General features: G+C 38.6%; 1 protein-coding gene across 1 annotated transcript in view; it reads right to left on the reverse strand.

Moving 5' to 3' along the window:
* Window positions 1-6,597: 6,597 nt before the first annotated feature.
* ddb1 (damage-specific DNA binding protein 1) overlaps window positions 6,598-26,363 on the reverse strand; it is a 47,326-nt gene continuing 27,560 nt past the window's right edge. Inside the window, exons 18-27 of the mRNA XM_088333570.1 lie at window positions 25,884-25,995; window positions 22,622-22,745; window positions 20,967-21,131; window positions 20,436-20,530; window positions 18,706-18,876; window positions 16,293-16,402; window positions 14,608-14,777; window positions 11,746-11,848; window positions 10,417-10,540; window positions 6,598-7,100 (exon numbers count right to left, since the gene is read on the reverse strand). Coding sequence (XP_088189696.1) covers window positions 7,017-7,100; window positions 10,417-10,540; window positions 11,746-11,848; window positions 14,608-14,777; window positions 16,293-16,402; window positions 18,706-18,876; window positions 20,436-20,530; window positions 20,967-21,131; window positions 22,622-22,745; window positions 25,884-25,995 — 1,258 coding nt within the window. The 3' untranslated portion in view covers window positions 6,598-7,016. The remainder of the gene's footprint in view (window positions 7,101-10,416; window positions 10,541-11,745; window positions 11,849-14,607; window positions 14,778-16,292; window positions 16,403-18,705; window positions 18,877-20,435; window positions 20,531-20,966; window positions 21,132-22,621; window positions 22,746-25,883; window positions 25,996-26,363) is intronic.

Below are 26,363 nucleotides of genomic sequence, written 5' to 3' on the forward strand. Positions count from 1 at the left end.
TACTCTCCCGGATTTACGACACTCACGGTTGTAAGAAGACCATGGTTACGTATCATTATTGAACGTGATGGCTGCAAGAGAACTTAGGTGAGCTATGCGGCTTTATATTTTCCCAGCTGCTTCTTTTAGAACGATCTTGATGTTTCTGTGATGAGTCTATTTTTAAACTAAATTCAATTCAAAGTGTTTATTGTCATATGCACAGTAAAGAACCCCGTTTCCCTGCACAATAAAATTCTTACTTTGCTGTCCACACAGTTGCCAGCAAAAAATAAAATGGAAACTAAGAAATGTTTGGCATTTCTTGAATCCCAAGACTTTAACCTTCCGAATAATAGTTGGAATGATACATTTGAGTGATTGGTGACATCGTACAGACACTGTTTCCGTACATGTCTGAGAAACGTATTTGCTTCTTTGCAAGCTTTCGGAATGTTAAGGGGTTAATAAGTTGAACTGAACTATCTGACTGTTTTGTTGATGTTCCCATTGTAGCGCCTTATAATCCGGTGCGCCTAATGTATGGAAAATATAGGACCAAAAACTATTTTTTGGGGTGCGCCCTATAACCCGGTGCGCCTTATAGTGCGGAAAATACGGTATATGGCCTTTAATCACGATGAGTCTCAAGGGGCTGCACAGACCACAGATTATTACAAACCACAGATTATTATGACACCATCCCCTAATCTAAAACCTACATGAGGGCAAGGAAAAACTCAAAACATGTCAAATTAAATCATCTATATTTGTGAAATCCCAAATCACAAGGAGTCTCAAAGGTCTGCACAGACCACATACTATTGCAAACCACAGACCACTAGGACACCATCCCCTGATCTGAAACCCACATGAGAGCAAGGAAAGACTCAAAAACATAGTAATAACAAGATACGTTGTTTTATTAGAAAGAATATCAAACTGGTAGGCCTTAGTGCTAATCAGTAACAAAAAATAGCTCTCATTAAAAAAAAAATTAAACCCTGATTTAAACCATATTTAACCAAATCACATTACTAGGTCTATAATAATCGGGATCTTTGGTGTAAATTTATTTTAAATACCTCCCCGTACAAGTGATGGGTAAAAAATGACTACAGACGCTCCCCTACTTACGACCATTCAACTTACGAAAAACGGTAGATATAAACTTTTTTTTTTACGGGATGTTGAAAAATATCCAGACATTGCTGTTGGATTTGGTATTGTGTGCACCTTTTTCCGAGTAGAGGACATTACCGTCGTGCTTCTTTCTGCCACACCGGCGTGTGGTGGCGCTGTGAGGTCACCCAGCATCCACCACGAAGAAATAAGACTTCCTCCTCCTAGTTTGTGTATAAACATACTATATTGTATCTGTATTGATTAATATCTCGTGCATCCATTCAATATGGTTGGTGTAAAGTATAAAGAAGAGGCGAGCCGTTTCATTTGAAATGAAAGTGGAATAAGAAAGCTTAATGCGGTTGAGAAAATGGTTGGATCGCTTTTTTTCGGCCACTTTCTACTGCAGAGGAGGAAGGAGCCTAACTCTTGAAGCTCATCTTCCAAAAGTAAGTTTGACTTAACTTTATCTTTATAGAGCATATTATTTTATGAAAAGGTTTATTTTTTAGTACAAAACAATACAGGTTACTTATACAAGCCTTAAAGATACTTATATAAAAGTAAACATACATTCCATACAAAATATAGCGCTGAAGCAACTTACAAAATAATTCAACTAGATCGTAAGTAGGGCAGCGTCTGTATATCGTTTTAGATATAACCAGTTTTTCACAAGCAGTCAAGTATGTTACCAAAGTAATATGTAGCTTACATTTTCAGTTGCAGGAAGTTCTTCCCAATAAAATTTACCACTGGGAAACGCTACCTTCATTTTTTGCATGAACCATACATTATCCCTGCATTAACAAACATTTCATAGTGCCTGGTTGAAGTGTAGCACACCCCTGTCCTCTTTGATGCGAACCATAGGGAGGAATAACGCTTCTCCACCTCTTACAAACTAATGCAGGCTGCCATTCATCGCAAGGCAGGAGGAATTTCAATGCCACCGCAAAGCCGCCAGAGTGCAGTGCTGGCTTCATTTTCAAACAATCGTTGAGAAACATGGTAACAATTTCAAGCATTTTCAACTTCACCCGAACTTCAAGCACATTTGAATCCTTAAACACACATTAAAATTCAAACAATTTCAAGGATTTCAAGCACCCTTATGAACACGAACAGGGTAGATACTTGCAATTAGTATGCAATTAATTTTTAATTGACTAACACTAAATAAGTCTTTTTAGCTTTCAATTACCATCAGTAAACAATTGTCCCGTTTTTGCAGAAACAATAGGAATCAGTTTTTGTCCCTGTATTCCCAGCAGAGCTTTCTTTTACAGGCAAGGAGAGGCGAATTCAAAACATCTGAACACGAAATTGGTAGAAGACCCACCAGAGCAAAACAAAAGTATACCAATGTGAGGACCTAAATAGATCAGAGCTGGCAGGGAGCCTCCTCCATGCACAGTAGCTGCAATCCGATCATAAAGGAGGATTATTTATAGTTTTTCTTTGTGATGGCAACCGGTTGAAATGGACGAAACGCAGCGTGACTAATCGTTTGCCTCAAAGGCCATTCAGATTCACTGCACTTAATAACGTCAGTAGGTGTGGCGGATCAGGAAAAGGTGAACAATAATTGTTTCAATGGAAAGAAATACATAAAATAATGCTCTATAGAAATGTCATCTCAATTCAGAGAGGAAAGATCTTGGGCCTGGACCCGAATATCTGCACTAACTCATCTGACCCTGATTTTAGCTAACCTGCATTGGCTCCCTGTTAGCTTTAGATGTGATTTTGAGGTTCTGTTGGTAGTATACAAAATCATGCATGGACTTGCTCCCTCATATCTTTCAGATTGTATTTCCCCCTATGTCCGGAGCCTTTGCTCTGAAAATGCTGGTCTACTAGTGATCCCAAGAACCAAGAAGAAATTCTCAGTTTCGAGTGCGTTCTCCATTTGGCCCCCGGTGCTGTGGAATGCTCTTCCCCTTGAGATTCGATCTGCAACCTCAGTGGAAATGTTTAAATCTAGGCTTAAAACACACTTCTATTATATACCATATAAATAACCTATATTTTATGTTGACAATATCTGTGTATTATTTGTTATTGCAACATCCTTTGCAGCCTGGTCATCCTGGAAGAGGGATTACCACATGTGCGGTCCCTCTCAAGGTTTCTTCATTTTCCTCATGTTGATGTTTTTGAGATTTTCCTTGCCCTCATGAAGGTTTTAGATCAGGGGATGCTGTCATAATGGGCTGTAGTTTACAATCATCTGTGGTCTGTGCGGCCCTTTGAGACTACTTGTGATTAAGAGCTATACAAATAATCATGACTTGACAAAAAACTCCTGAAGAGAAAAAAAAACCCCGCCAAAGAGGCTCAAAGACAGTATCTTACCCAAAGCCAACAACAGCCTAAAAACCCCCATGCAAAAGTCTTGACTATGTAAAATAAAATGTACATTTTATTTATTTATTCTTACTTTTGCACAATGTTGCTGCAAGACAAAACAATTCAAAGAATGGTTGAAAAAGCAAAGTTGGGAAAAATATTACAAGGCTATAAAGAAAAAAAACGTATTACTTTAATTTTCTTTGGTCCAAATTGAACCACATAGGATCAATGTGTACTATATATTGAATTAAATTGAATCCATGCTGGATGCACTGAAAACAGAACAATTTTCTTCATCTATTTTTTAGACTATATGATGTCCAAAAGTAAGGCTGTCAAAGTCAGTTTGGCTCTGGGACAGACACCAGAATTTTGTTTTCAGACGGGCCGGATGAGTAAGAGTGTCAACTCTTTGTTTTTTTCATATTATGAATTATCATTCAGCCTACATTAGTAACCTACCCTACATATTATGATCATGCATGAAAAGGGAGCTTTTCTAAACACACACAAAAAAAAAATCATGTTTGGATTTAAATGCTTTAACTTGTTGTAACAGTTGAGTGAATGCAGTTTTACACCTGAACCAATTCACCACACTATACGAAATCAACAATGCTCTTCCGCGGCCGGAGAAACAGTAATCCCTGGGTTATCGCAATTTATGGAGAGCAGAAACAACATGAAAATCCGCAAAGTGGAAAATGTTATTTTTACTTCATTATCTTTTACTCAAGAAAAATACAGCCTCGAGTATTTTTTCTTGTTTCTTTTACAAAGAACTGTGGAGTCAAATTATAATTAAAAAACTACTTTTGGTGTTTTTGTCTCACGACTATAAGTTAAGGCCAGATCTATTTCACTTTACATGCCATCCTTGTGTGGTCATTATGGAAAACTGCATTTACCTGTCGGTTCTGTCCTACTGAAATCAAACATTTTTAAGAAGAAGGCCAGGGAGCACCAAAGACCAGTATGTGACTCCTGAGCAGAATCAGCCTGTGGAGAGGTTCAACTTTGTTGGCGATAGAAAGCATCTTCCTCTGTTTAGCCAATCAGAATGCAGAACACAGTGCACGAGGAAAATATGTGAAGCGGTAAACCAGCAATAACCGAAGCAGGGGTCTTTGTATTTAAAAAATCATATAACTTTTAAAAGAAATGACCAACAAAACTCGCCTGTTTTCTGATGCATTCCGAAATACACGGCGGGGCCAGAATTAATCATCCGACGGGCCGGATCCGCCCAGCGGGCCATGTGTTTAAAATTTCTGTCCATAGCAGACCTGACAAAATCCATCACTCAAAAGGCTTCCAGGAATGCGTAAGAATCCCATCAAACATAGAAGCAACCTCTATTTGTTGCTATTGAAAGAAGTGTGGTGCGTTGTTTAAGGCCTAAAAGTAAGATATTTTGTCTAATAAGTATGTGTAAACAACGCCCGACTGAGTTCAAAGAGCCTTTATATATTTTTTTAACTGTGCCTATCTGCTATTATCTTACTTTTAGCACCGCTGTTCTGGGACTTGCATCACATTAGGAAGCAGGAAAAGCAGTGGAGTGTCATTTCAAGCTCGTCCCTGGGTTTTTTGTGTTGGTGTAGCCTGAAAATGGTAAAAGAAATTCAAATAAAGTCCGAACACCAACCAAAACCCCATAAGAAGATAAAAAATGGGGGAGTTTATTAGTACTTGAGCTTAATTGAGCACTTGAGGCTGCGGTCATGACTTTAAGCCAGGAGATGGAGGCAGAGTAGCTATTTTGTCTAATAAGTATGTGTAGACAAAGCCCGACTGAGTTCAAACAGCCTTTATATATTTTTTTAACTGTGCCTTACTGCTATTATCTTACTTTTGGCACCGCTGTTCTGGGACTTGCATCATAGCGACAGACTGCTGTCACTGTCTTGTACTACGGACAGACTGAAGAGATCTTTTCTTCCTCATGCCATGAGGCTCTTTAACTCCACCCGGCAGAGTAAAGGCCCACATTAAACCACACCACCTACATTGGATATTACTGAATCTTACTGCAATATGTATTCTGTGTAGCACTATTTACTCTATATAACACGCTACAGTGGGCATTTGCACGTCACACTGGGTATTTGTATATTGTATTCTTTTGGCTTTATTATTGTACTGTTCTCAGCTCAGGGATGCTGCTGGAAATGTGAATTTCCCTTCGGGGATGAATAAAGTATCTATCTATTAGGAAGCAGGAAAAGCAGTGGAGCGTTATTTCAAGCCCGTTCCTGGGTTTTTTTTGTTAGTGTAGCCTGAAAAATGGTCAAAGAAATTCAAATAAAGTCAACAAAAACCCCATAAGAAGATAAAAAAAAAAGGGGGGAATTTATTAGTAATCGAGCTTGATTGAGTACTTGAGGCTGCGGTCATGACTTTAAGCCAGGTGATGGAGGCAGAGAGTAACAAAATATCAAGTTACGCACACCACCTTTAAAAGAGTGACGTGAAATTTCCAATCTTTTTTTTCTTTATTAAAATGACAGAAAGGCAGGGTTGGGTAGGGTTACTTTAACTTGATTACTTTCAATTACTTTTGGACTACTCCATTACCGAATATAATAATAATATAATAATAATAATTTCCTTGTATTGTCATTCTGTGTAACAATGTACACAGAACGAAATGTCGATTGCACCTGACCCGTTGTAGCGAGCCGATGCAGCCGCAGCCAACAGAGGGCGCCGCCGACCACTTTTTAAGTCTTAGGAATGACTCGGCCGGGGCGCGAACCACCGACCTCCCAGTCTCAAAAGACAAAAGAAACTAAATATGAATAACATGACTACATTTTGTGCAGGCTTGGGGAGTAACGGAACACATGGAAGGGCAAAAATGATGTTGGCAAGCTGTTTGGATTTATTTTCATTTTGTTTCTGTCGCATTTGATGTTCGTTTTGCCGGAGATCAAAGAGATCAAAGCCAGGAGAGAAAGCTTACCACGTGTTGTGAGTCATCATTTTTTTCATATTTAGTTTTTGTCTTTTATTAGCATATTTGGTATTGGAGTCATCCAAAAGTAATTGAAAGTAATCCAGTTAAAGTAACCCTACCCAACCCTGCAGAAAGATGTACGACACTGGAAATCGGTAAAGACTTCTGGACACAGAGACTACAATACTAAAGCGATGTTTATTACAATAAAGGGCAAAAAAAAATCACAAAGACAAAATATCTATAAACCTATTTTGTTGTCATTCAAATTTCAATGGAACTATTCTTGGATGTGAAAAACAAACATTTCAAATGGCGGCATGAAGACGACTCACTAACCTGATCGTGACAGTCATAAATGTGCTCTTTAACAACCTTGAGGGCGAGGGAAATTCGACAAAGCCTCTGACTCAGAACGATTAATCATTGTGTGACCTTGGAATAGTCGTTTCCTCGAATGCGACGCTTGACCGGGAGCATCTTTTTTGAATAAGGAGTTCAGCATACTTCAAGCACTCCGGCCCTGTATAACTATTTACATATCTGCAAGGGCCAAACATATTTTCTGTCTTTCTCCGTGTCCACAGGATGAGAAATGCTAGTGGATCCTGGTCAGCTCTTCGACAATCTTAATGACCTCGTCCACCGTGGCTTCACGCTTCATGCCGCTGCCGTCATCGATCTGGAATGGAATCACATCAAATAGCCGGGCGTCATACGTGAGACGCGGGTCCGTGGCGCCGGTTATGGCATTAACAAAATAGCATGCAGAAGGCCAAAGGCGAGCCGGCTTTGCTTCATCGATTCGAGCCAGGAATTGATATTAAATACGTGAGGCAAATTTTTACTTGGGAAGTAGCCAATCCATTCAAACCTGCCCAGATGGAATCGAGGAAATATTACAGAAAGCAGCGTCTCTCAGGCTCCACATCCCCCCGCCCTCAGTCTTTATGTCTCCCAGTCTGTCTGTCAGTCTTACTCTCAGTCTCTCTCGGGTCTTTTTCTGTCTCTCCTACTCGCTGTCTTTCTTTCTTAACCCACGTTGCACTTTCTCGGTCTTGCTGTCTCGTCTCATTGTCTCTCCCTCCTTTTCTCCATCTCCCTGTGTGTGTCTCTCGCAGTCTTTGTCAGTCTGTGTTTCTGTCTCTCCGGGTCTTTTTCTCAGTCTCTTCCGTCTCTCTCTGCCTCTCTCACCCCCCCTACTCTTAGTCTTTCTGTCTCTCAGTCTGTCTGTCAGTCTTTCGGTCTCTCCTACTCGCTGTCTTTCTTTCTTAACCCGCGCTGCACTTTCTCAGTCTTGCCGTCTTTCTGTACATCTATCTCACCCTCCTTCTCTCCATCTCCCTGTGTGTCTCTCGGTCTTAGTCAGTGTGTCTGTGTCTCTGTCTCTCAGTCTCTCCTGTCTCTATGCCTCTCTCTCACCCCCCCTAAATATTTTTGTCTCTCAGTCTGCCTGTATTTTTTTATTGACCCGCGTTGCACTTTCTCGGTCTCTCTGTCTCTCCCATCTTCAGGGATCAGAATGGAGATTTTCATTTTCAGCTGAAATAGCCAGGGTCCAGGACGGAGCCCGGGGGGGGCTCAGGGGGGCGAAGCCCCCCTGAAGTCAACAGCATTTATCTTATTTGCTATGTGAAAATTGCACTAGAATGAATTAAATCCAACAAAACAGAAACCATGTATTATATATATATATATATATATATACATACATATAATAATAATAATAATAATAATAATTTCCTTGTATTGTCATTCTGTGTAACAATGTACACAGAACGAAATGTCGATTGCATCTGACCCGATGCAGCCGCAGCCAAGAGAGGGCGCCGCCGACCACTTTTTAAGTCTTAGGAATGACTCGGCCGGGGCGCGAACCCGAACCTCCCAGTCTCAAAGCGGGCGCCTTACCATCTAGGCTACTGAGCTGGTATATATATATATATATATATAAATTAAAAAAATAATAATATATTGACATTAAAAGCATTTGTAATATTGAACATGATCATGATGATACAAAATAATCTATTTTAATCATAATTATAACAAATTTTAAATTTTGTTTATCCTGTTCTAAATATTGTATAAACACAAAAGATAAAATCATTTCATAAATAAATAGATTTATAAATACCTCAGATTGGGATTTTCTGTCACACAGGGGAACCAGTGGTTGACTGCTGCTAGTATTTGAAGTGGAAGGATTTGAAACGGCCAATAATGTTGAACCGGTGGCTGCCGATTTTAAATGCGGATCCGAGTGCATAATTTGATCGCCGGCAAGCTATTTTTGCTTTGTGCTTGTTCATTTTAGCATGATCGAGCAGTGCCACACAACCTCGCGTACCATAATTGATCAGATCGACACAGTATAGACACTTTGCTTTCCCTGGAACATCACACTTTGCGATGAACTGGCTCAAAGTTTCGGTAACTTCCTCGATCTTTGCGCCGATTTTAACGTTTACTGTGACAGTCTTCTCCAGCCATGACCACTTTAATTTATTCTCGATTCCTTTATCAATCTCGGAGACAAAAGCCTCGTCTTCTTTTCTTAGTATTTTCATATTTACTTTTTCAAACACTCATTTCACCGTTTGAAAAGACCGGAAGGAGCGCCATGTTTGAGAAAGCCAATGCTCTGAACAAAAGCTCCGCTGATTGGTTATCAGCTAACCTATCGACCAATGGTCTAAATGCTAACTTGGGGTGATGAAACAGTCACGTATCATACCTCACCCCCCCAAAATATTTTCTCATCGAATTTAGACGATTTACGGGAATGACCTTTGGGGTTCAAAAACAGCGGAAATCCGCGGATCCGCGGAAAATTCTGATCCCTGCATCTTCTCTCAGTCTCCCTGTGTGTCTCTCTCTTTCTCTCTCTCTCTATTCATCTTTGTCAGTCTGTCCGTTTCTTTCTGTCTCTCAGTCTGTCAGTCTTTCCATCGCTTTGTCTTTTTCTGTCTCTCCTACTCCCTGCACTTTCTCAGTCTTGTCTCTCTGAACATATCTCTCTGTCTCTTTCTGTTTCTCCCATCTTCTCTCAGTCTTTCTCTCTGTCTCTATTCATTTTGTCAGTCTGTCCATTTCTTTCAGTCTCTCAGTCTGTCTCTTTTTCTGTCTGTCTCTCAACTTGCCTGTTTCTCTCCCGCCTTTTTTTTTTAAACTCGCATTGCTCTGTTCCTTTCAGTCTCTCAACGTGCCTCTCTGTTTCTCAACTCGCATTGCTCTCTCTGTTTCTTTCAGTCTCAACGTGCCTCTGTTTCTCAACTCCCACTGCTCTCTCTGTTTCAGTCTCTCAACTCGCATTGCTCTCCGTTTCTTTCAGTCTCTCAACGTGCCTCTCTGTTTCTCAACTCCCGTTGCTCTCTTCTCACTCTCACTGTGTCTCTCCCTAGTCTCTCACTCATTCTCTCTCCCTCTCACACTCACTAGTCTCTCTCTGTCTCTCATTTTCAATAAGAACTGGCAGCCAAGTACACAGACTTTCAAACGCCGCGTGTAAAGCTCGCCGCGGATGGAAGTGTCGTGTTTTGCAAGCTAATGTTCGTACTTTTCATCCTGTATGCACTGTCGCCTGCAATCGGGAGTGAATTGCTCCAAACTTCGAGCCCTGCCTAAACAAATGGCACGGAGGTAACATCCAAATCAAACTCGCACGGGCTGCACTGCACTAATATTAAACATTCATATTGAGGCGGAGCCTAAACTAATGGCCTGCGGGCCGTGGCTTTGAGGCCCCTGCCTTTTGGCATATGGAGCACAGAGGTGACTTGACATCAATGGGATTGGACACTTGTGAAGAACACTTTCATAAGCTGCTCTAACATCACTGGCTCATTATTCCTTTCAATATTTAAAAACTATTTTTTAGGGTATCAGAACAGGGAAAAGAAACAGGAGATTAAGTCTGTCCTCTGGAAAAGATCTCAAAATAATATTTTGGGATGTCTGCCCTCAAACGAATATCTCTTGAAGGTTATTTGGCCTACCTGCAGCGTGCTGACAACCTCCTGCATCTTGGCTCTGCCCAGATCGAGGAAACTCTCAATCAGATCGCCGTCAATAAATCCTGTGGCCTGATCGGTCTTTCGCTCGGTGTGGAAAGACCTCCAGGTGGGTTGACGTCAAGGGCAATCAATACAAGGTAGTTGCTTGGACTAAAGAGCATTCTTAGGGAACAAATCAAGCTCCTTTTTAGATTTAAGTTGGCTCTTCCTGCCGTATGACAAATTAATTTTCCTCAGTTAAACAGAGCTGAGGAATAAATCCAAGTAATTTGATTGATTCACCATTTAAAAAGCGAAAGTTGTGAAATCGAGGGAAGGCGTTTGAAAGTTCAAATCGAATCACTATTGATTCACTCTAGAGCTATGCCAATTAGGAATGCTTGCTAAATTGCCATCAGAGCTTTGATTAATAATATTGCTGTTTTGAGACTCTAAAAAGGATGAAAAAAAAATTATCAATGAGCCTCATCTAGTATGTATAGGTCAAATTCCCATTGATATATTCCCTTGTCAAAAATAGAAGTTTGTTCTTTATTAAGAATCAATGACATACCCAAAAAATAAAAAATGTTAGCAAATTTCTTGACCTACACACACACAAAATGATTGGACCATGGCCAACCCAAATGCCCAAACGCCCAAACAAGGTGAACACCCCTGCACGCAAGTTGGTAATGCTTTCGTCCCTCCAGATGAAACGGGACACAAGAAAGCGCCCATGTCACTTGGGTCAGGGTGACACAACACACTCAGGGCCCGACACCTTTCACTGGTTTACCCCTGCTGCATCATACAGGTGCCCTGCCCATCACTTAGAACACGTCTAAACATCCCAATTTCCTTTTACAACACATCTCCACTCATTCCTATCACCAACAAGAGATGTAGCTTCACCTATAAAAAACATGGGAAAAAAAATTATAGTACATCATGGACCCTCAGCCAAAAATGGCAGATAACTACTAATGCCAAAGAATTCTTCTGCTACATTTATTTAACATTTGTATCATAAATATTTTTAGTTAAAACAAATACAATTCTTATTGTGTTCACATTTTTTAAGAATTTTGAAAATTGTATTCAAGACATTTTAATGCTAAGTAAGGCCTTTTTTTTTTTTTTAAATAATAATGAATTGAAAACCTTTTAAGACTTTAAAGATCCACGGAAACCCTATTTGAGTTAAACAATAACTCTACAAATAAACATGACTTGACATGTCATCTAGAGTTGAGTTTCCTGACCTGTATGCTGTTGTTGTACTGCAACCTTTAGTGTAACGGAGGACAAACATTCATGCAAAAAGGATATAAGCTGTGTTCAATTTTTCCAACACTCTTGATGACTTTGTTGAGACGGTTCTGAAGGTCCAGAAGAAGGCTGTACCATCCCTCGGACAGGGAGGTCACCAGTCCTAAAGCACAAATTCAAGACGAAGGAAAAGGGTATCTCAAGGACTCGCTTAAAAGTCTCACAAAGTATCAAAAAAATATGAAGACTTTTCATCCAAGGAGGGAAAGACCTTGTCACAAGTGGCTATGTAATAGAACTCAAAACATCATATGATAAATAAATTAAAGGATCATTAGATGGACGGCGTTTCTCGTAATGCAAGTTTCATGCTTGTATGCTGGGACTACTTTAAACAGAGTGAAAAGTTACAATATTTCACAACATTTAATTATTCATTGTGATTTCCTGTTATATTTTACAGTTGCGCGTCTAAGAGTGTGCTGCATGTGCTCCTCTCCTCACTGCAATATACCGGGTTTCTACACCTTTTTCATGGCCAAATTAAAGCATTTCAAAATGACTTTCAAAACCAATTGTCCAATTTCTCCAATGTCTACCATTTCAAATAAATCTGGTGTGAATCATGTATTTTGCAGAGCCAAAAATATATCTGATTTACTAAATGCGTTTCATAATCTTGCGTGTGCATTTATCAAGACATGATTTTTAGGTCTTGAGTAAATCGCAAATGTAATCGTTTTTGAGACGAATCTTAAAAACAGTTGTGTGTAGCTCACGTTTTCAGTTGCAGGAAGTTTTTTTCATTTACCGCTGGGATACGCTATTTAATTTCCTTGCATGGCCCATAATGTCCATACTGTTTTTGTAATCCTGGCACTAATACACATTTCATTGTGCCTTGTTTAGGTGCAGCATGTACCTGTTGTCTTTGGCGCAACCCATAGGGGGTGATGATGCTTCATAGGACCATGCCATACAAACTAATGCCAGGTGCATTTAAACACCAGGGAAAAATAAATGTAATGGCAAAGCGAAGCCACTAGAGAGCATCTCTTGCCTCAGTGGTTGGCTGGTTGCAGGTGGGTTGGGTTGATGTCAGCTAGATTTCGTTGGTATGGTCTGTTTTTGTTTATTATGACCACTTGTCTAGAGTTTGTTTTGTCTGAGTGGTGCTTGCCCCGATGGTTTTATGGGGACTGTTAGCCGGTATTATGCCATCTGTGAGCATACCATCTTTGAAGGTATGTTGCCATTGGGCCAGGGCTGTCCTAGTGTGTGTGTCCCCGAAAGCCATCTGTATGTCAAGCACTTTTGGCAGGTTCTACAACAATTCTGTGGCCTCTCCTACACTACTTGGCGTGAGGTTTCTCAATTATTTTTTGTTACTGGAGTTCCTCGTGACTACGCTGATATAAGTCATTGAGTGCTTAATGCACGGCCTCTGGCGGTCAGGAAGGACGAAATAAAACGAAAGTTGCAATGGCAACTACAGTTCTTTGAGTCCCGTACGGCCGCCAGGGCATGGTTTCGCTTCTTTTGAGTTCCTGCGAGAAGCTTCTAAATGAAACGTATCTGTGATGGGCCAAAGGTGTGATGAATGAATGATTAACTTTTGGTATGCATTTCTCAGACTGCGCATGATAAAGTCAATTCATTGCTTAAAGCACCACCTCTGGCGGTTGTACAGGACTCATCGGAGTTGCATTTGTACCTTTCGATTTAATTCATTCATGTCTACATCATTTTGTCGATTTCTAAGAAAAACAATCAAGTTTATTTCAGTTTGTGTGAACTTGCTGGCTTTCGCCTTTTTCCTAGGTCCATCCGATAGATCACACTATCAACAGTTTCCAGGGACGATAAAGCCACCAGGGTGATTTTTCTTTTCATAATGGCAGCGTTTTTACTCAAGTGTTCAGAGACGGTTCTCATTTCCGGGTAAACCCTCCTTAGAGACGTAGTGTGAGGAGGGGAAAAAACAAGCTGGTGAAAAGTCGAAAGGTTCATTTTACATCTGCTTACCAACACACCAGGGGGCCCTAAAATGCACATGTTCAAAAGTGTAATTGCCATTGTTTAGAGGTTATTTAAGAAAATGTGATGAAGATGATAAATGAGACCACATGCAGGGCGACAACAGCCTCAAAGAAGGAATGATTTGAAAACAGTTTGTACAGATTTTTCGTGCTTAAATTAAAGCTTTTTTAGAAAAAAAAAACAAATTCGGTGCAAATCAGATTCATTAATATATCTGCAATTTACATATTCGATTTTGAATCTTGCGTGTGTATAGATATAAGGATATTTTTTTAGATCTTGAGTAAACTGCAAATATATTTGTGGATCTGAACAATACGTGTGTAAACTTTGTTTAGATAAATCTCTCTTTAAAGGTGTAGAGAAAAATAAGGGTAATATGAAGCTTAAATTTTCAGGTCCTGGGAGTTCTTCCCATTACGACTTAATATCTTTGGTTTTTAGCACATACCTTAATTTTTTGCATTGCCCATAAGACATGTCCATAATCAAGACGTTATTTTTTCACAAATACACAATACATAGCTCCCTGTTTAACTGTAGCATGCACCTGTCCTCTTAAGCACGTTGGGTAGGGGGCAGTGACGCTTCACAGGACAATATTGTACAAACTAATGTTAGCTGGCGTTAATTATAACGGAAGGAGAAACACAATGGCAAAGCAAAGACACTCCCAATTGTGTCATTGTGATTTTTAAGCAGACTTATTGTGAAACATGGCAGCAATTTCAAACACTTCAACCAAAAAAAATCAAGCACTTTTCAAGCCTTGAAAACACAAAATTTCAAGCGTTCAAATATAAAAATCTGCCAAAGTTTGCCCACAAGCACATAAAAAAACGTAAAGTTGAGCCAAGATAATATTTGTGTATCTGTACCTACCTATCATGCCATTGACTGTGCCAAACAGCACAGAGCCTTGGGTGGGTGTGGAACTTTCTCCTAAATTCTGCAACACCAGTGAGCCATGGCAGAAGACGTTAACAAATTCTCCAAGGTGGAAGAGTCCTACTTCCTGCAGGTGCTGGCGCTCCTCGTCTGTGGTGGCCGCACTGGCAGAAAATAAAATGGCTCGTCATAATATCATTGTTTATAGGTCAGACATGTTGGAGGGGGGCAAGGCAACAGAGAATTATAATGAAGATGATGGAGAGAAACATCAAAAGCAATAAAGTATATTGTGCCGAGGTGATCGATTCATATGAAGAAAAACAAGAGGACAAAAGATATGAGAAGCTTTTGCAAAGGTCAGAAAATAGCAGCAAGAATGGATAACCAGGAGAGAAGTGGTAGAGTTTGCTTCAGCAAGCGATGTGATACAGAAATAAAGGTCAATAAGATTGAGTGCTCGACCTGATGTATTAAGTGGATAACAAGCGGCGGCACCAGTCAGTTCGTTCTTCATAAAATAATCATATTGGCTACATCGTGTTAAACTCGTGACAAATTCATTTTCTTGCTTGAACTTCTGGATGATATTACATTTGTCAATGTTCAGAGCAGTTTTTGAGAACAAGTCAAGGCATTTAGATGGACCAATAACTAACATTTCGGTCTTTTCAGAGTTAAGGCGCAAGAGGTTGAGTGACATCCATTCTTTTATCTCAGTGAGGCAGGCCTCCAAATTTCCAGTTTAGTGTGGCAGATTCCTCCATCGGAAGATATAGTTGAGTGCCATCTGTATAGCAATGGAAAGTGATATTATACTTGCGAATAATATCACCTAATGGAAGCATGTAAATGCTGAAAAGAAGGGGGCCAAGTACTGAACCCTGCAGAACACCACAGGTAACACTAAAGGGCTCAGATGTCATTTCACCATATTTAACACATTGCATCCTATCTGAGAGGTTTTTTAATTTCTCCAGTACCATTAAAAGAAAAAAATCCTGTGCGAATTGTGACATTTGCAAAGCCACAAATATATCTGCGATTTACATATGTAATTTTTAGTTTTGCCCGTGTATTTATCAAGACATATCATTTTAAGATCTTGGGCAAAACGCGAATGTATTGGTTTTTGAGAGAAATCTCTCCCTATAAAAGGTAATGAGAGTAATATGTAGCTTACATTTTCAGTTGCAGGAGGTTCTTCCCATTATCATCGAACACTTGGAAACACCAACTTATTTTTTTGCATGGCCTATTATAAATGTCCATATTTGATGTGCGATCCTTGCAATAAAACACATTTATTGTGCCCTGTTTAGGTGAAACATGCACCTGTCCTCTTGGGCGCAACCTGAAGCAGGCGATGCCGCTTCATAGGACAATGCCGTACAAAGTAATGCCAGCTGTCGTTAATCACGGGGGAAGAATATACGCAATGGCAAAGCAAAGCCACCATAGAGCAGTGTTGGTGTCATTATTAAACAGGATTTATTGAGTATCATGGCAACTATTTTAAGCTTAACAAGTGCTTCACCCAAAATTCAAGCAGTTTTAAATCTTTGAAAACACAACATTCAAATTCAAGCATTTTCAAGTATTTTAGGTTCTTATAAAGAACATGATTCAAAAAGCAGATTAAAAAAAGGAAAATAAAGATCCTCTAATGAGCTTCTCACCTGTCTTTCTGGCAAACAAACAGATTAAAGGCATTCTCTGCCCCAAGGAAGTTGTCATCATCCAGGATTTCGACTGCACTCATCCAGTTGGGATTGAAGTCACGAGCAATCTATGAACAATGTGACATCAATGTCTGGCCATGGGTGAATTGCAATCTTTAGTTAGGTGCAAATGCAATACTCAAAATAATAAAGGCAAGATGTGTGAAGAACAACACCAATATATAACACATACCTTGACAAAAAAAAGTGTGTAGATGTCACGACACTTGGTTTAGTTTATAATGGCTCAGTCTCATAAAAGGCTTATGGTTACCTATTATAACGACCATTTACGTTACTTGACCAAATTTGACCAGGTTGTTAAAAAGGTGAATTTTGAGATTTGTATCTCTCTTACATATTCTGATTAAAACCCTTATTAACAGAAACCCAAACATTAAATTGCATTCTTAAGTGTTTAAAACTAAGTTGTTTGTGAAACTTCTCTATCGAAGCATAAATGAGGTTTTATCGAAAAACGACGGAAATCAACATGACAGTATTAAAATTCCTATAACTCTGTCAATATTTGAAATATCTACATGGGTAACTATTTTATTTAGTTATTTATTTGTGTAACCTATTACAATTCATTTATTTATTTTTCTTTAACCGGACAAAGAGCCTTTGAGCCTTTAATCGGTCATCGCCACAAAGTTGCTTTTTCGACAAAATATGAAGGCCACAAGTGATGCAATGATCGTACGATGAGACACTCAAAATTTTAGATCAAAGTATTTTTTTCTCAGTGAATTAGGATCAAACATGAGTATTGTCGCACTCCGCTTCCAGTCAATGCCGAGATCAGGCTCATCTCTGAAGATACGGGTCGATCAGAGTCGCATCATGAGGTTTCGCCTGCTATTGGTAACCATAGAAACCAGTACTCTTATGTGGGGGAGCAAACCACTACCCAAGAACTGGCCTGGAGAGGGATGTGCGCCCAAAAGACACTATAAGGAGTGGAGCCCCGATACACATATAACACTGTGTTTTGAAATTATTTGGGGAGTTAAATGCAAAAAAGTGAAGTCTTTTGCAGAAGCCCTTCATATATTGTTTTATTATAATGTGTTACCTTTAAAGTCCAATACGTCTACATTTCCATTCGAAAAATGGGAATTGGCAAGGCAAAAACGGTTCATTTTGTTTCATTTTCAATTTACATTTAAAAACCCAGCCCACTTAATTTAAAATGTGTTTAGGTACTCTATAGCCGTAAGTGGCTCCAAATGCGTCAATAAACATGAGAACATAGCCAATTTATAGGAAGCGGTACATATTATGAATGAGTGATTGAAACTTTACGATTGTAGATCAAAGCAGCAATCAACCACATGAAAGTTGGGTAATATTGACCCCAAAAGTAAAACACCCCTCAAACAAAAAATGAAAATCATTATGCATATAAATGTATGGAGCTAAAATTCAACTATCGATAGTTGTTATACAGACGTTCCCTACTTACGAACATTCGAGTTACGGAAAACGGTAGGCCTGAACCTTTTCTTCAGGATGTCGAAAAATAGACTGACATTGCTGTATGTTAGATTTTGTATTGTGTGCACCTTTGTCAGAGTACATGACAGTACTGTAGTACTTCTTTCAGCCACTACCGGCGTGTGGCGCTGTGAGAGCTCACCCAGCATCCACCCTGAAGAAGAAATTCGGCTTCTTCTTCCTAGTTCGTGTGCAAACGTAATAAAATGTATCTCCAGCGCTCAGAGAACTTTGACATTTTTATTGTTTAATATCTCGTGCATCCATTCAATATGGTTGGTGTAAAGTGTAAAGAAGAGGAGAGCCGTTCCATTTGAAATGAAAGTGGAATAACAAAGCTCGATGCGGTTGAAAAAAATGGTTGGATCGCTTTTTTTCAGCCACTTTCTACTTTGGAGGAGGAGGTTGTCTAACTTTTGAAGCTCATCATCTAAAAGTAAGTTAAAGTTAACTTTATTAATCTTTATAGAGCATATCATTTTATCAAATGTTTATTTTTAGTACAAAACAATCCAGGTTACTTATACAAGCCTGGAACGTACCTATGTAAACCTTAAACATACATTCCATACAAAATATAGCAACTTACGAACAAATTCAAATTACGAACGATCGTCCGGAACGTATCTCGTTTGTAAGTAGGGCAGCGTCTGTCGTAAAAGATTAGCTCTATTACAAGGATTAATACAAATTAAAAATAGTTGTACTGTATTCATTACATTAGAATTTCTATTTGCATTGTATGTACTACTCTTTGCTCATCCTTTTAAGAGTGAACTTCGTGTGTGGCTCATACAAAATTATTTTACCTGGGCAAACCGACAAGTAAAAAAAATACAACTGTTAAAAGCAGTTTAAAGTGTTATAGTACCTCCTCAAAGTTGCCCTCCATGGCTTTGTATGCCAGTAACAAGACAGACCTCATCAGGTCTCCAACTAAGATAAAATCCCCTTTGGTTTTCAGGTAGAGAGCCATGATGTTGTTGTAGTGGCTACACTCGGTCCGAAGCTCTTTTTCAGCAGTCCACTCATACAGACGAACCTGAAATGCACGAAGAAGGCGAAGAAAAGTATGTCTGTTTAGAAGCGAGGCTGGGCTTGTAGTTAATTGTGTTGTTGAAAATGCAAGCGGTGCTTGCAATCATTTTGGATATTGCACTTCACAGAGCATGAGAGAAAAGAGGAAAACCAGCTAATTTTTAATCCTCCCTATCATTTTAGTTTTTCTGCATCTTATCAAAGCTAAATAAATATCAGGCTGGATGGACTCATAACCATATTTATGGCACGCTATAATTGCTCTAGTCAGACAGAATGCAAAGTCAGTTATTGGATTTTCAGTACACAGTTGTATGAAGTAAGTCTGTATATGACATTCTATAATTGCCCTATATGCACAATATTGTTAAGCACCTCGTCTGGCGGAATGCCAACTCAGTTTTATTGGATGCTCAGTATGCAGTTAGATGAATTAAGTCTGTAAAGCTTCTAGATTATTTTTTCTGATCTTAATGTGTTTTGTGGGCATGGATCTTTTTAACAGTCCTATAGCTCATCATGAATATGGTGGGGGCAAGACAGGCCAAGAGCATGGGATTGGATTCTTTCACACTGAATAATCAATACCAGATAAAACTATTTAGAACCAGAGACTTTGAAATGACTGAAGAGACACTTCCCCTGACATACTACTTCAGTTGACATGCACTTATACCAGTAAGAATATTGCAAATGTAACAACTGGACTGCCTCTGTTGGAATTTGATTATTGATGAAGTAAACATGATGGCAAACTAATCAGACGACCACAATGTATCCTATTGTTAATATGCGTGTAATGTTTACAATAGTCACATCGGAATTATGAGCCTCATCACTTAATTATTATCATGAGTTTATTGTTATGTACCAATCTTAATAATTGCACTAATAATGCTTTATTGAAAAAGTCCCCATATGTATTGACCACTTCCTCATTAGAAACACAGGCAAATGTATGCCCACATACATAAACTCATTTTTTTGTCCAATAAATGGTAGCAATGCTTTTAGTTTGGGGTTGAGTTACTGGTGATTTTAATCTGACAACTCATAAAACTGAATGATTTTTCATTTACACTCGTCATGGGTTGAAGCAGCATAGTCCAATAAGAAATTATGACAGCAATGGCACAATGCATTTGCATGGCATTTCATGATTAGGGCAGTCACTAGCACACAGTTATCTAAGCATTATTCACATTGGAGAAATAATTTTCACTTTTTGCCACTGCCCTCGTGCCTTGCTACGGCTATAAAACGAATGAAGGCGAGCAGCAATTGTGGCGAGCCTCATGCTGCTCACTTTTGGCTTACACTACCCAAGAGCATAACACAACTTCTCTGTTCCATTTAGTAAACCGTTTTTAGGTTTATTCTGGTACCACATGAGGTTTTCTCTTCTTTAATAGAGAGGTACTGAAGAAGTGCTTGCCTCGTTTAGAATTTAGAAGTTCAGACGCGTTTGAATGGGCCAGAAAAACAACTTCAGAAATGCATAAAGCTTTGTTAAATAGGGTTGGTGTTGAAAGTGTAGCTTAACTTCAGTAAAGCGGTTATTACCGTGCTGTTGATACTGGCCAAAAGTTTTCCATTGAACTCAACCATGGAGTAAACAGCTCCTTTCACTTCCTTTTCTGCTACAGTTTGTAACTTTCCTAGTGAAAATAAAAAGGGTATGCCAACAATCAGTGTTATTCATTTAGAATAAACCCAAGCTAGCTCTTAACAAGACAACAGTGTGAAAAAAGGGTAGAAAAAGAAACAAGTAAATGAATTGTGAGCAAAGCAGGGAAATCACTGCAGGATGCAGGATGAATGGAAATGGAGCTGTAGGGGTTAGGGACACATCTGATTAGAAGTGATAAGCAATGATTTAGTGAAAAGCGGAACAAGAGCATCGTAGGACGAAGTGCCCTGGAATGAAGAAAGAGGATAATGTGGGTGAGAAGAAAATAAAACCAACTGCAGTACGACAAAAACAAAAAGGAAAAAAGGAAGATAAGCAGACCAAAAATATAGCTGAGAAAAACATTCCGTTTGGTGTGGTTGTGCTCGGAAAAGAACGACTTGATGAAAAAAAAAAATCCTGACCGTCAGTGTAGTGGAAGACAATTATCCGTCCCTGCTTTGGCTCGGCCTCCTCTGGGTAGACCATGGCCGTGCCAACAATGAAGTAGACGGATGGGTCTTTTCCCAGTCGACAAGACACCAGGCTCAGGGCATATTCACTAGGGAGGAACTGATGGGCGTGGAGCACTGACACAAAACAAAAACGCACAACAATAGTATGTTACGACTGCCTGTCTTTTTGTCTTCGGCTTTTGCTTTGTTTCGACAATTACACAGTTATAGATTTGTTTATCATATTAGGCCTGGGATAACAAAGCACTACTTATTGGCACAGTTGCAATTTAAAAACAAAAAAAAACCCACACTTGATGACTTGAAATTTTTCTTTTTTTGCTTTTAATGAATTGCATACTAGATAGATAGAGATAGTTATAGATATACTTTTTTCATCCCCGTAGAGAGATTCACACTTCCAGCAGTATCCTTGTGTTGAAAAATAAAATAATAAAATAAAAGATATAGAATACAAAAATACCCAATATATTGTGTTGATATAGAGTATTTAAATAGTGCTACGGAAAATACACGCTGTAAAAAAATAGGGTAATATGCAAATGTGGGGGTGGGGTTTAATGTGGGCTTTCGCTCCCCTGGGTGGAGTTAAAGAGCCTCATGGCATGAGGAAGAAATGATCTCCTCATCTGTCTGTGGAACTAAACGTGCAACATCCAGTTTTCCGTTCAAGACTCAAGAATGTGAAAAACAATACAATTATTTCGTAGAAGCTGTTTTTTTAATCCCTGTTGGCTGCCAGAAGCAGAACCAGAAATATATGACCAATAAAACATATTGACATGACCAATATCAATAATTGAGCTGGCGAGAGACTTCACCATTCCAATTTGAATCGCCGATGTGAGCAATGCTTGGTGACAAAATTATTATAAGTGATAATGAACTCAATTACCATGCGCTTAAATTTTTATCAATATGTCAGTTATATCAGTGCAAATACATTAAAATATAAATGTGACTATGCTTGTGTCTAAGATTTTGCAACTCGATTTTTTTTTCTATATTCTCTCATCCTTATCAAAACTTTCAAAAGACTATTTCAATGGTCAAACGATAAATTAACTTTGCATTTGGACACAGCCTCCTTATTTTGACCCCTTATTTACAAATATTTAGATGAGTATGCAGGTTTTTGAATTTCTAGGCTTGGAAGAATACATCAAAATGTGCTTTAATAAAACAAAAGAGCTAAGGTGCGATAGCACTTAACTGACTTCAAGCTGGAAACAGCAAAGTTCAATCAGATGGCGCAAAAATGTTAAATCATCCAATTATCCTAATACACACTAGTGCTCAGTTGTAACGCATGACTGTTTTTGTGGTAAATACATACGGTAGGAAATCATAAGCAGGTTAAAGATAACGTCAACTTCAGGGAAAGTAAATGCAAATTCATTGATGGACTACTTTTGATATTTATGAGAAAATAATAGATGAATTCATATCAAGTAGGGGCTGAGGAAAATTCATGGAGGTGTGACCCCTTAAAACTCAGTTGTTCTTAAGGCAAAGTGCATTGCTTTACCGTCAGAACAGAGGCACCATATGCAGGTGCCAACGCCGAGGTTAAAAAAACAGAGCGTTACATCTGGCTGTCTCACCTTCAAAGGTGTGCTGATCCACAACAAGTAGACTGTGAACTTCTACTTCGTCGCCAAAAGATGTCTCATGGGGAGAAGTGCTGCTGGGAAAGAGCTTGCTGGAGCTCACACTGCTGGAAAGAGCCTGCAATTAGGCAGATTGATGAGATGGGACAGAAACCCAAATTAATACAAAGAGAATTATAATAAGCCCTACAGAGTGCTTCAAATCTCTGTCGGCGCGAGTGCCATGGGAGAGTTGGCAGCATCCGCTAAACTAAAAGGATGCAAACATTATATGTCAAGACATTTAATTTTTAGCTCTTGAGTACATCGCAAATATATTTGTTTTTGAGACAAACTTCTCCCCCATATAGTTGTTGGGAAAGGATGTTAGTAATATGTCGCTTACATTCTCAGTTGCAGGAAGTTTTTCCGATTACAATTTACCACTGGGGAATACTACCTTTATTTTTTATTGCATGGCTCATAATAAATGTCCATAATCAAGACCATGCACTAATGCAGATTTCAAAATGCCCTGTTTAAGTGTAGCATATGCACCTTGTCCTCTTGGGCATGACTCTTAAGGGGCGATGACGCTTCATAGGACATTGCCCTACTATCTTTTTATATTTATATTTTTCATTATATTTCTTTGCACAGCGTGAAACACTTGTCCAGTGACCTTATTTCCTGTTTTCCTACTCTCCAGCAGTTGAACCCATCTTCCTGGCAACCCATCAAGAAAAGATTTAACGTTTTGTATTAACACCCTAATTATTATGGTATTGATAAAACACTCGTGATATGTATTGCTGCAATTTAAAGAAAAGTCAGTACTGGTCAATAATTTAAGCAACTTGCCCACCATCCTTTGTAGGCTTCATCGATGTTGGTAAAGGCATTTGGATATTAATAAATCACTTGATTATTACTTTACTGGAGTAAAGGGGTGTAAAATGTCACTCGGTAAAGGTCAAATAAAGAACAGAAACAAAAATTAATGGTGACAGTGAAAGCAGTTCTAATTTAGGTCATGATAATGATCATTTAACAAAATTATTCTGAAGGTTTGTTAATGACAAGAAGTGGATCTTTATTCCTTATTGAATATTAATAAATTATGTTAAAACATTTTCTCCAGCAAACAAACAGCAAACTTTACACAGCAGTAGGTTTGTAGGTAATTTTAGTTGTTACAAAAAACGATCGTGTAGTAAGCAGAGGCTGACAAATAATCGTGCGGGCCGATTATCCGCACCGATATTTGGATATTAGCCGGATATCAGTTTCTGCGTCGTTATTTATTTGGGCTGGTTATAAAGTCCAGGATACAGCTGAGACTCTCTCATTTGCTCTTACTCCTCCCCTCCCTCAGAGCAAGAACCAGCAGGCTTAAGGACAGCTTCTTCCATTTGGCTGTCAGGACTCTGAACTCTCAACCTGCTCTACCCCCTCTCACATATATTCCTTCAGACAAATTATTGCAAACTGTTATAGGCTATACTTTTTTTTTTTTTTACATTTTTTCCCCGAAACCAATATATAATTATCTGTTCCAAAAAAAAAAAAAAAAAAAAAGGCAAAAGAAAACTTGTAACTATTTGTTCTGCTATTAGTTGTTTTCATTGTGCTTTATCTATTGCATGTTCGCATGCAGAGAAGAGGATGGTAATTTCATCTGTGCTGTATGTTGTGCATAAGACATATTTAACAATAAAGGTAAAATTTGTTTTAGGTTTAAGTAAAAGATTAGTCATGTTAGTCGAGTTGAAGTTCAAATTTATCTACCGTGAACATTTTCAAAGAGCTATGAAAGATTTATTTAAATTCATCGCAAATATTGTTTCATTTTGCATTATTAAAAAATTCTCTATAGTAGTTTGTGGAGCCCTTTGAGACTTTTTGTGAATAAGGGCTAGAAAAATAAAAATGACTTGACAATTTAAAAGCTTAAACAGCAAAGGAATATCGACTCCAAATATCGTTTACCGGCCTCCTCTCAATACAAATGATCCATATTGGCCCTGAAAAACCCGTATCTGTATCTAGTAGTAGGTATATCATAATTTATAGTTATGTTTAAATTAAGAACAAGATGTGCCACTGAGTCTTGCGCGATATATTGATTTAAAATGGTTTTGTATTCCATTTATTCATTCAACTCAAATTAAAAATTAAAAGAGCTACCCCCAACAGTGCTGGATAAAATTGGCGAAAGAGCTTACACGCTTCTAAATAATTGGATGGCCATAATTGGATACGCTAAAGCTACAGCAGCGCATCCAAAACAAGAGTCTAGAGTGATTTTATTGGAATATCAACAAGTCTATTTAGATAATTGTACATGGAATTAAAAATGTGTGGTTACTTTGCCACTAACTGAGCTTCGATTTTTTAAAACAGCACATTAACAAGACAAGGTTTTGATCTTCTGTGTCACATAAGGACATTTCATCCCTTCAAAGCTTAGTTACAAATCATAACAGCGGCCAAATCTAACGAATCCAGAGCTGCATCTTATTTGGAATCATGGAATTTGTAGATTATTTTATTAGATTGTATTAGAATGTTGAAGGTTTGGACAGAAAAATAGTCCACGAAACAACAGAATATTCTACAGCAATAAAAAAATAAAAAATCCAAATATTAGTCAACCTGCAAATATGCATGATACTTTTTATACGGTGCAAAAAAATACAACATCTAACATCTGAGGAGAATGCAAGTACTTTGTCATGCAAACAGTTCATGGTTTCCATTTGTTGAGTAATGATTTATGCTGTTTTTTGTGTGCATCAAACTTCAAAAATAGGGTTTGCCTGTGCCTGTACCAAAAGTTTTTCTTTGTAGTTGTTTCCGATCAAGATGACCTTGTACATCAAAATACGGTCTAGGATTATTCTGGCAGACCTGACTGCAACAAGTTCGTCGCCAGATCAAAACAAATTATTTGCATTAAATAAACGAGCCGGATGCTGCATAAATTCACGACACAATGAATCGATGAGGAAATTTGTTGCGAATGCTTTTGATAATGATTTTAATCGATTCGTTGTTGCACCCCAAAAGTTGTCGTAACTATCAAATGTTATATTTGCAGGGTCAATCGATTTCTTGGACCTTTATATAATTAACCGAAAAGGAAAAAAACATATGTTTTGAGTAGTTAGTTTGACAACACAGATTCAGCCACTGCGATTAAAAAAGATTTAAAAAGTATAACTAAGCAGTAGGCCCCCATGTGCTTATAATACTAACATAATGCAAGCTACAATACCTGGGTGCTTGCACTGGGTCGTACAACAGAAGTGGTGCCGCTCACATCTTGAATCTCAACGCGGCTGGATAGAACGCCAAAACACTGTGAAACCTCCTGGTAGCAGATCCGCCTGGGGTGTACAGAAAAGTAAAGACAGGAAAAGGATGAGGTGCAAACAAACAGCTCTGGCAGAAAGCCAATAAACAAGGTGGCACAGTGTGCAGAATTGTTAAAAAGCAACAGAATAAAGCAGGCAAAATGAGATAATTTGTGCTCTTTGTTATAATGTTTTTATTAAATAGATTAAGAAACATGGGGAGCATCCCTTATAGTGATTTAAATTTATTCCTACCTCACAAACCAACTTTACGTAGCAAGTATGAATGGATGCTCCTTCAGAACCCATGCTGTTTTAAGTGGGGTTCCCCAAAGTTCAATTTTAGGCCCGGTACTTTTCAATCTGTATTTGCCTACCCTTTGTGGACGCCACCAGGAGAC

This window comes from Urocampus carinirostris, chromosome 4 (genome assembly GCF_059441175.1).
Source record: "Urocampus carinirostris isolate Australia breed hairy pipefish chromosome 4, RoL_Ucar_1.0, whole genome shotgun sequence".
Classification (NCBI taxonomy): Eukaryota; Metazoa; Chordata; class Actinopteri; order Syngnathiformes; family Syngnathidae; genus Urocampus; species Urocampus carinirostris.